Source organism: Gossypium hirsutum, chromosome D09 (assembly GCF_007990345.1).
Source record: "Gossypium hirsutum isolate 1008001.06 chromosome D09, Gossypium_hirsutum_v2.1, whole genome shotgun sequence".
NCBI classification, from domain to species: Eukaryota; Viridiplantae; Streptophyta; class Magnoliopsida; order Malvales; family Malvaceae; genus Gossypium; species Gossypium hirsutum.
Genome location: NC_053445.1, coordinates 51,650,226 through 51,661,714, shown reverse-complemented (window position 1 = coordinate 51,661,714; position 11,489 = coordinate 51,650,226). Strand labels below are relative to the sequence as shown.

Here is an 11,489-nt window from a genome sequence, read left to right as displayed (position 1 = left end):
TTTTCGTTTACATATGATGTGATCCGGTTATTAGTTTCGTAATGTATTTATAATCGTTCTCGATTTTAATTAATTGTAATTATGGTTATCAGAAGTGGATTGGATCGGTTAGTTGAATCAGAAATTAGTGGCTTAGTTTATTTATTTTTAATCATAAATAAAAAATCGATTGAATTAGATAAAATCTTGCTTAAATCATATTTAAGTTAATTTAAATATTTGATTTTGGCGTTATAATTTATAAAGGAGTTAATTTCACCGGAAATCACCAAACTATGATTTTCATCGTAATTCGGTTTCCAATTTTGAAAAATGTTCTAATTACACCTCAAACTATTAATGTTGTATCAATTAAAACATTATACTATTAATCTATTGATTTAATTGTTAAATGATATATCAATCAAGAAAAATTTAAACCAAAAGTAAAACATTATTGTATCCAGGGGCGAAGCCCAAAAAAAATTTAGGAGGACCGAAATTAAATTGTAATTTTTACGATAGTAAAAATATAATTTCACCATTTTAATAGCTTATATCTTTAAAATTTTTAAAGGTTTAAATTAAATGTTTATCATTTTTAGGGGGTCAAAGTGCAAATTTATCTGTACTAATTTAAAATTTTAAAAAAAATTACAATGCTTAAATAAAAATTTTTCCATTTTAGAGGGATCGGGGCCCCTGCTAGCCCCCCTACCTACGCCTAACTTTTAAAAAATAAAACTAAAAATAAATATAGAGATTGTACGATAAAATTACTATAAAAGTTTTGAAAACTTCAAAACCAATATTTTTACAATATTCATTTTAAGCTATGCCACATAAAATGTGACGTCTCATTTAGTGGCTAAATTAATAATTTTGATAACGGGATGACCTTATTGAATGTTTTGAAATTTGGAAACCAATTCAAACTAAGGGTGCGTTTGGTTCGCTGTATTGGATTAGAGGTGTATTGGATTAGAGATGTATTGGATTAGAGGTGTATTGGATTAGAGGTGTAATAGCAAATCAACTGTTTGGTTGAATGTAATGGAATAGAGGCGTAATAGTAATCTTGTGTTTGGTTGAATGGAATAGAGGTGTAATAGCATAATGGAAAAAACTAAAATGACTAGAATACCCTTAGCATAAATTTGTTTTGGTAAATGATTATTGTTATTGTTATTTAAATTTTAATAAGATTATTATTATCAATAATAAATAATTTAATCATATTTAAACATAATTATTATTAAATATATTATAATTAAAATATATAATTTAATAAAATTCTTAATAATTAATATTCTTATATGAATTTACTCAAATCATAATATATGATACTATAAAATATAATTTGAAATAATTAATATTAAATATATTTTAATTAAAATATATGATTTAATAAAATTTATAATAATTATACCTAATAAATTTTCTTATATGAATTTGTATAATTTAAAATAATTATTATTAAATATAATTTAATAATAATATATAATTTCATAAAATTCTTGATAATAAATTTTCTTATATGAATTTATATAATTTAAAATAATTAATATTAAATATAATTTAATAATGATATATAATTTCATAAAATTCTTGATAATAAATTTTCTTATATGAATTTATATAATTTAAAATAATTAATATTAAATATAATTTAATAATGATATATAATTTATACATTTAACCAGTGCCAAGCATTATGACCTTTAAGCAATGTTGAACTTGATCACCCAAATTTTCACAAATACTGTTAATTACTTAATTCAAACTGCATTGTACAAAATGCCGGTCAGATCATTTCAACCTTCCAGCTACCAACTAATATGTTTTCTAATTTTCTAGCCCACCCAAACTTTACAAAATGCTAGATAGCATATTAGTCACAATCATATTCACATCACTAACTATATCCGAAAATGAATGACCCTGGGAAAAATTACAAATATTACATGGATTTCATTCAATCAATGTTGATGTAGAAGCATCCTTGCCCTCTGTTGAAGTTGAGTCAATGACCTAATACAAGTGCCCTCCTCGCATGTCTTTAAGCGTGTAAGGCTGATTAGTTCCCGAATAAAAACTACAAGACTACTTTGCATTGGCAACTTGTCTTCAGATCCCTTGCTTCGGTGTTTCCCTTATACAACCTCAAATTCTCTAGACTTACTGGCAGTTGTTCGTAGTACTGAGTCAAGAAGCCCTGAAATGATTACCAGTCAGGTGACATTCATCATAGCAGATGCTAAAATTTTGCAATTCAGTCGATTCTCTATAAACAAAGATGTAGATAAATACAACAAAATATATCTACATCTTTTTGTCCTAAAGGTTCTCAATAACAGAAGGTATTGATTAATGCACATTTCAACAATCTGAGAATATGTACTAAATTCAAGGAAAAATCAACACTAAAATAGCAATGAGCCCTGCATTTTACAAATTTTCACTAAACAAATTGGCAGATAAGACTTCAAACTGATGCTGTACAACTCAAAATATCTCATTCACTCTCTCTGCACCTAATATAATTTGCCAATTATAAATGCTATAAACTTCAGTTTAAAAAATATATTATCCAACAGAAAGCAGACACACCTTGGAATTGTTCCTATAGTCCACAGCTAAACGGTGGTAGTGTGTTGAAAACATCCCTCGGCATTGCACCTAATATAACTCATATTTCAAATTACAGCATAAGGGTCAACAAAGAACTTAATTTGGAAGGTTTCAGAAAGATGAGTGAAAATTTCTGCTTGGACTGATGGAAAAAGTTGCACCAACTTACAAAATGGAGGACCTAATGCACATGTTTAAGGAACTGCTACAAAGATTTGATCGTCAGTCAACTAAGTCCGTCCATGCCAAAGCCCATAATTCAAATATCAGTTAAAAGAAATGAAACAAATGACACTCACACTTCTCCAATATCAGATTGACAAGCAGATCAGACAACTAGAAGAACAATAAATAATTGAAATGGCCAAAGAATCCTACTTTCGGTACCCACTACCATTTTATTGGGCTTGAATTGGTAACACAAACACACACAATCAAGAAATTAAATGTAGATGAAATCTAACCTTGAATAACATTGTTATCTTGGTCAATTTTTTCCAATGCAGGAATGCAAAATGCTGCAGTTTTCCCAGTTCCATTTTTGGCTCTAGCAAGAATATCACTTCCAGTTAAAGCAATGGGAATACTCTCTTCCTGAATAGGAGATGGTCTTTCAAAGCCCTTCTCATATATTCCCATAATAAGTTCACGTTTCAGAAAGTAGTCTTCAAATTCATTTCCTTTGGTAGCAGTCACATCCTGGCACAAATTTAATAGGCAGATCAGTACATAAGCGTCAAAATTAAAATTTTAAAAAATATCCAAATACCAACAAAAGCATTGCCATGCCCTGTGTGAAATTTATATCAGAGAAACAATATGGAGTGCTATCGAGGATAAAGAAATGCAATTGCAAGCCTAAAAATGGCCCTTTGTTCAAAAGGCCTCAACATCAAGGAACTAGTATCAGTGTCCTTAAGTTATAATCTTTGGAAACTGTCCATTCAAAATCATATACCTTATAAGAAATTAATGAGTAATTCACCTGCATTGCCCAAATAACATAAGCCAGAAATTTTTCCTTCGAGAATTTTCATAGTTTAACGAAGGTATGACAATTATATATAGTGAAATAAACAAAACCAATGCTACAATTTCTTTAACCATAACTGGTAAAAGCAGAAACTTCAAGGAATTTTTAAAACGATAGGTAAGCTATGCAATATTATTAAAAAGGTTGTATTAACTTCAATATCTACTCGATTAATATCATTAACAAAAATACCTCCGTTTTGTAGCGTGTATCTGATGGTGGCATCTTTAGCCTTGCCTTCCAATCATGTGAACTGAAAGATGAAAAAGAATGTAAAACCGTGCACAGTTCAATATGAAATACATAAAAGAAAATTCAATAAAAAATTAATAACTGTAAACAATGCACAAGAAATTTAATTTGTGAAAAAAATATAATTATGAACATTCAATACGTAACATGTACAAGAAAATTAAATAAAAATTAATCACAAATGCAATTAAAAAGAAAAAAGGAGAAGAAACAAAAAAGAACCTTGAGTTGACGACTTCAGATGTACGGTCTTCTCGACCTCATCGGCGACAGTGGAGTCATTTCCGCCGGGCAATTGGTTTCATCTGAGCCACTGCTGTTGATGTTGTTGCTGTTTGCAGATGATGATGATGATGATGATGATGTTGTTGTTGTTGAAAATGATGATGATTTTGCACCAAATTTCTCTGCGCATACTGCGGTTGCTCCAGCCTCGATTGAAAGCTAGGGTTCGCGTTCGCTCCGCGGCTACGGCCGAGCACCGATGGATACCTCCCTCTATTATTCATAGCATGGCCCTAAACTCCCTAAAAAACAAACAAATTCTAAAACCTAGGAAAAAAATAGAAATCTATATATACAACCGCAAAAAAGGAAGTTAAAGAGTGGAGTTTCTTCCAATGGGTTAACGCCGTAAATTGTGGCAAAACCAAGGGTCGTCCTACGAAACAACGCTGCTAGGGTTGGTTAGATGAAGAAAAAAAATCGGTTAGATGGGAAATTTGAAATGAAAATGGTGGGTGCTGCTGCGCAGATCTATTGAGAAAATAATAATACAAAAAAAAACATATAACAGGGAGAAGGAGAAACGGCGAGGAGAGTGGAGAAGAAAGGTAGAAGGAAGAAACAGAAGACTTTGGGTAAGACAGAAGCGTCAATCGGGAGGCTAAAACAGGGAAGAAAATTGAATCATGACCTAAACTGAGCAAAAGGGATGTATTACAAATCGGTGGATTTCACCGATTAAGTAAGTAACGTATTACACCCGTAATAGCATTACCATGAACCAAACAATGGACTAAAGGGGGCTTAAGTGGGGCCCACTGATTAGGGGTGTATTGGCATAGCCAATACACCCAACCAAACATATTGTAAAAGTTATAGTTTGGGGTTGTACGATGTGATTAACTCTTTTTAAAAAAATAAACCTTAATGTTTCTCTTATTATTTTATTTATATTTATTAGTTTTTTATATTTTAAATAATTTTTATAATTACTTCGAAAATGGGTAATGCGATGGATTTAATTACTAATCTAATTCTTATATCTTTATGGAAATGAAAAGTTGTTTAACTATTGATCCATCTTTAATCCTCATTCTTTAATTAAGATTAATCCATCTCAGGATATCAATTGCTGACATGGAATTTTGTTTTTCTTTTTACATTTTTAAAATTTACAAAATCAGATAATATTTCCATCCATCTATAATAAAATGTGAAATTAGTAATAAGAAAAAAGTGGTTACAATAATAAAGATGTGACAATATTATATTAGTATATTTAAAAATTGGAATTTAATAATGTACAAAATAAATAAAATATAATTTTATACTTCCCCTATGTGTCATCCAAAGCTGCCCACCTCAACATTGATGTATGAGACATTTCCATGTGAGCATGAAATGCAACCCTCCTATATTATATGATGTCTTATTTTTAGTTGAAATGAATAATTTATTGAAGTGCCATTATATTATTTTTCTAAAAGTATATAAATATGGCAATTGATATGTGCACGTAATGATAATGTTTTGTAATATTGTATTATTAAATTTGAAATTTTTTAATTTTGATGTCGAGTAAATTGGTTCCTTTAAAAAATATCAAATTCGAAAGTGGACAATAAACACTACATTAATATTTTTCGTCAATGTTTATATATTATGTGTAAATGTTACGGGCTAAATTTGTTATGGTAACAATAAAAAATACGTACAATTAACGAAAAACATTAAAGTTGTGATTTTTTTAAATGGAGATCAATATGCTGAATATCAAAATTGAAAAGGACCAGAGAGATATTTCTACCGAAAATTTTATTTAACAAATTAAAATTACTTTTGGGCCTTGCATCATTATTGGTTTTGGGCTTCAGATTAATAAAATATTGGATTGAGACTCGGAACCCAAATTTTGTAGAAACCTATATATCCATCCATTTCGTTTTGTTAGTTTAATTTCCCAAATGTTCTGAAAATAATAAAGAAAATATAAGAAATTCCATGATATTGACATAAGAATTTTCAACCACTGAAAACCACAAAACGTTAACGTCAATTCTTTTATTAGTCATTTTGACAAGAACCCTAACCTTAATTAAGTTTTACTAATTTAAAATTGAAATTAGGATTAGGTCTAAAGGGTATTGAGAATTTTAAAAAGTGACAAAAACAGATAATAAAATAATAAACACCAGGGACTTGAAAGAAAGAAGGGGGAAATCTCTGAAAATAAATTAATAAAAAAAGAAGGAAGCTTGGTGGACCCGTTAAACAGTACACCACATAATTCAATACAAATTGTCAAATCAATGAACCCTCCTTCCTCACCAAGAAAAGCATTTTGGACGCACCCTTGCTTCAATATTTGACCACTGGGCCGGGCCGGGCCGGATTTAGGTTAGGATATTAATATATCAATATGAAGTTAATGAGATTTTGGTTTATTCGAGTTGAAAACTTATTATATGCAATTATATGTATTGGTTTCAAAGTCTTATCACGTGACATTGTCATGTGTGAGTTTTAGTTCGAATTAGACGATTCCGTGCGAATTTTTTTCAATTCTTAATCTGTTTGTACTGTAATGATTTGATTCTACTTGTTCGAATATTTTTATTTTGGAAGTTATTATATTCATGACTTCAAAATAATATATATTTACGTGATAAAAATTTCGTCTATATAAAATTTCTACTTATTTTTAACGCTCGTCATGCTTAATTTATTTTTATTGTGTTTCGTATATACTATCGCAACCATTCAATTTAGAGAATCAATTACGTGTCCGTGTTATACTATGTCTTAGTTTATTTTGTATTTTGCACAAATTGTAACATTGATTTAATTTTAAAAAATTACATTTTCGTTTGTGTTTCTTTTCTCATGTATCGCCATCGCTATTTTTACACTAACCGCGGATAAAATTTTTTCAACGCTAATTATATTGTTGGAATTTTTTCAACTCTACGAGGGATTAGAATATTGTCACATTTATTTTATTAATTAACTAAATAAAAAATTAATCAAAAGAAGTATGTGAAGAATTGATGTGTTTGAGATTATTGCATAAATTTAAAAAAGTTTTATAACTAACAAAACTGAAAAAACGAAAAGAAATTAAATTCGTATATAATTGCTTCACTTTCGTTAATAAAAAAAATTAATTAAGCCCTTTTATTTTTAATTATATTGATCGTTAAAATTAATTGACGAATTAATTGGATTGTACACGCGACAACTTCTGATTTAATCTTATATTTTTATTAAAAAATATAAAAAATTATTAAAATTATAAAAAAATAGTATATATAAACTTATAAAACTTATAAAAAAATTTATAAAAGCTTAAAAAGATTATAAAACTTATAAAAAGTTCTCATTAATTATAAAAAAATAAAAATAAAAATCAACACAAGTTCTAATAAATTATAAAAAATATTAATAAATATATAAAAAATTATGTATTTGTTCCTCATTTTAGAAATTAAACCCATAAAATAAAAAAGGACCTATGGCATTAGACCAACCATTAGATAATGGGAATAGTCGTCAGAATATTTCATGCTAACATATTCTAATATTTGCAACTGTTGGATAATTAAATTTTGGTTTTATATAGAATCTAACTGTATTGAAAATACTTTATATCATATGGTACTTAGCAAATAATTCTTAACTTTTCAAGGTCCAAACTATTATATTGTACTTAAAAAATTAGAGATGAAAATTTTAAAAATAAAATAATATTTTATCAATAAAAATGAGAGAATCCCACAAGTATCGTTTTATTTATGAAAGATCGAGAATATTTTACTTAACATGATGATGACCTTAACAATCTAACCACTATTCCTATTATTTAACGGTTGCTCTGATGTCATGTGTTCATTATGATTTTAGGAGTTTAAATGACTTTTTTTTAAATTTCTAATTTTTATATAATTTATTAGATTTTTCATTTTTATATATGTTTACATTTTTATGAATTTTTATAAAATTTTAAATATGTTTTATTTATTTATAAGTTTTTGTGCATTTTTAATACATTTAAATAATTTTTATAAGTTTATATCAATGTTAATATTCTATGTGAAAAATATTATTTTGACATCTAAATCGATTTATACCGACTTATATTGGTCATATATCAATACGTCCATATCCATATTAGTTTCATACAAAATTTTGTTCTTATAAACCCTACAAGTCAATTGAGATTTGCTTGTAACTTATTATAGTTTTTTTTATAATAATAATGAGATATTTTTTTATTCATAAGTGAAATGTTAGCTATATATCATTTAACACATGTAAAAATAAAACTCATGTAATACACAAGGCATTGCAAGAGAATTGCAACGAATAACAATTACGAGATCATATGTATCAAAATTGTGATTCCTAAATTGTTCTTGGCCATCATATTGTCAAGAAAGAGCATTGATGATGCTCAAAGGTTGGCGCATATTAAGCTTCTATGCATTAGATGCATGCAATTGATCTCAATGTGAAGTAGGATAATTGAACATAACACGTGGGTACTTGTTATAAGAACATGTACGCTAAATATAACTTGCTATGAGAGTTCCATTTGGTACTTCACTGCAGTGTATATGAAAATACTTTTATGTATCAATAGTACAAGTGATCTTTAGATTCGTGACACTAACTCTCTTTGCGTGTTAAATGCCATACTTTGATTTATCACAAAACCAATCTACATTAATGGATACTTAAAATAGGATGTTTTGAGAAACACATAATGAGTACAAAGATGATAGAGTTGTTTAGAAAGAATCCATCACCCCAAATGATATGATGAGACATACCTTACTTGCTTTTGACTAGCATTTAGTTTGATTTTATACAAGGAGTTGAAAGATTTACATAAATAAATAAAGGCAAACATCGTGCGATATCCTTTAGCTTACCCGAAATATACATAAGTACTCAACTTTGAAAGGCTATGGCAAATTCCAACATAAATTCCAATCTGTGTTCTATACTTTGATCGAATATTCAGTATGGAATCTGTGTTCTACCATCCCAGCATAAATTCCAATCTTATCATAAGATCTCTTCCTATCAAAATAAAAATGCAGACAGAAAGCATCATTAGAAGCAATGGCGCAATTCAATATGCTAACGAAACTATAGTTGAAGAACTAGCAACACCATTATAGCATTTTCAACTGTTTTTTAGAGTTTTAAACATATTTTCATAGCTTTTATGATAATTTTAGAAAGAAATATCACAATAAACGAAACTTGCATCCTACTTAAACAAAGACTAACGAGGTCATACAAGGACACGAATGTAAGAAAGCAGTTGAGGATTTCAGTCTTATACAAGATAAAGCCTCAAAAAGCTAGTAAATCTATCCGTCTATGATAGACAAAATCAAATCTCTCAATCGATAAGTAATTAGGAGTGACCTCGGTACAATAAATCAAACCTCTCACGAACACAATTTCTCGATAATCAAAAAATAAACCCCTGATTGGGTGAATCACTACACAAATTCTTGTCGCAATAACAAAGTCTCTAAACATATCAAAATTTAGTATAATTTTCCCAAGTAAACTCACCTAAAAGCAACAATCAAAGATTAAAAAACACGGAGAGATGATAAGGCAAATCTAACTCCAACATCAGAAATCTTTAGATGTTGTGGGACCAAACAGCAAAACCCTACTAATCCAAATCCAAATCCAAATCCAAATCCAGCAATACCACAATGGAAATGGGACCCTTTGGGCCATTTTTGCTACCAAAGAGTACTAAACGTGTACTGCAAATTGTGACCACAAGTTCTTAATTGCTGCCTTTTCTATCAGGTGGTAAAGATACCCTATATCTGGTCCCACTCAAAACATTGGTGGACCCCCCTTTTTTTTTTTTTGGAAACAGAGTTATTTATAATCAAAGAAGATCTGTGGATCAGAGGGTCATGATTTGGTACTTTGCACTTTGTTTGTTCTAGTTATTGGGACACGACAGTAGAAACGGACCATGCATTAAACGTCAAAAAAACAACTCTACCTTGTTTCATATATGTATATGGATTTTATTTACTTTGAAATTTGTAGTTTAATGGACTTATTTTGAAAATGAAATATCATCAAATACTTGGAATAATAATATCCACGAGGCAATGCAACAACACTCCAAAAACTATATGTTTTTCTTTATTAAATAGCATATATTCTTTTAGGGTTAGAATCATAAGGACTGAAATTGCCCATGCTTAACTTTAAAAAGATATTTAGCAAGGATTTGGACCTTCATTCACACCAATGTGGGACTTTTTAATCCAATAACATACCTCACATATCCCACGTGTTCAAGGTCCTACATACGCCACTTGTATAGTGATTCAAGGTCTTTTAAGTACGAAGTTCAAAAATTGTTTTAAGATAAATCATAAAATTTTAGAGATTTAAAATACTAATTTACCGTAGTGTTATATTGTAATTTTTAAAATTCATTTTGGGTGAGCCAAGGCCGCCCTTACCTACTTCCAAATACATTTTTAATTACTTATCAACATTTAAAGATTCTCAATATTAACCGATTGAGTTTAGCTCGATTGATATGAGTATTGTTTTTCAATATAGGAGGACATTGATTCGAATATACTTAAACGCATTATTCTTCTATTTATGAGTTGGGGCATTATGTTTTCTTAAATATCTTGGTATAAAAAATTAAGTAATAAAAAAAACCCATAAAATAGTCATTGGAAAAATCTAAAAAAAAATAATAGGATTAGAGATTGGGAAAAAAAATCTTTTCACCGACCAAATTAATAAACGATACAACTCATAACATGAAATGCCTCAAAATGTGGTTCATTAATGCTACAATTGGTACTTACTAGGGGGTAAGCTGTTGAAGTCAAGCATATCAACTTATAAATTAGTACATTAATTTGACTTAATTAATTTTTAAAACTCACATACTTCATTGCCACTCTATTTCATATGGGTGTGCCTTAAACTTCTTCTTATCACATGCCCCTCATTCAACCAAACTGCTCAACATTAATTTTTATTATTTTTAACTTAAATTGAATAATTAATTTATAAATAATTTTTTAAGTTTACAAATATAAATAATATATAATATTTGAATTAATATTCGAAATATATCCGGAACAAAAAAGGTTCAAAAATTTATAAGTACAAATAATAGGAATGAATTATAGTGAGCAAGCATTACAAAGAGAATCAAAGTAATATCTGGAATATAAGTGGAACCAAAGAGAATCCAAAAGTTTGCAGCTACTACATATGGGAATCAATTAGAGTTAGAATCAAGCATTACAAAACTAACATTAATTAGAGCCAGTCTAGAGAATACCCATAA

At 28.7% G+C, this 11,489-nt stretch overlaps 1 protein-coding gene across 1 annotated transcript; it reads right to left on the bottom strand.

The window, feature by feature from the left end:
* Positions 1-2,197: 2,197 nt before the first annotated feature.
* LOC121221017 (DEAD-box ATP-dependent RNA helicase 6-like) lies at positions 2,198-3,892 on the bottom strand. The gene is made up of 3 exons (XM_041101330.1): positions 3,836-3,892; positions 3,075-3,309; positions 2,198-2,658 (listed from the first exon to the last, which is right to left on the bottom strand). Exons 1-3 carry the CDS (start codon positions 3,866-3,868, stop codon positions 2,603-2,605), a joined length of 324 nt encoding a protein of 107 aa, XP_040957264.1. The 5' UTR covers positions 3,869-3,892; the 3' UTR covers positions 2,198-2,602.
* Between the last annotated feature and the right edge of the window lie 7,597 nt (positions 3,893-11,489).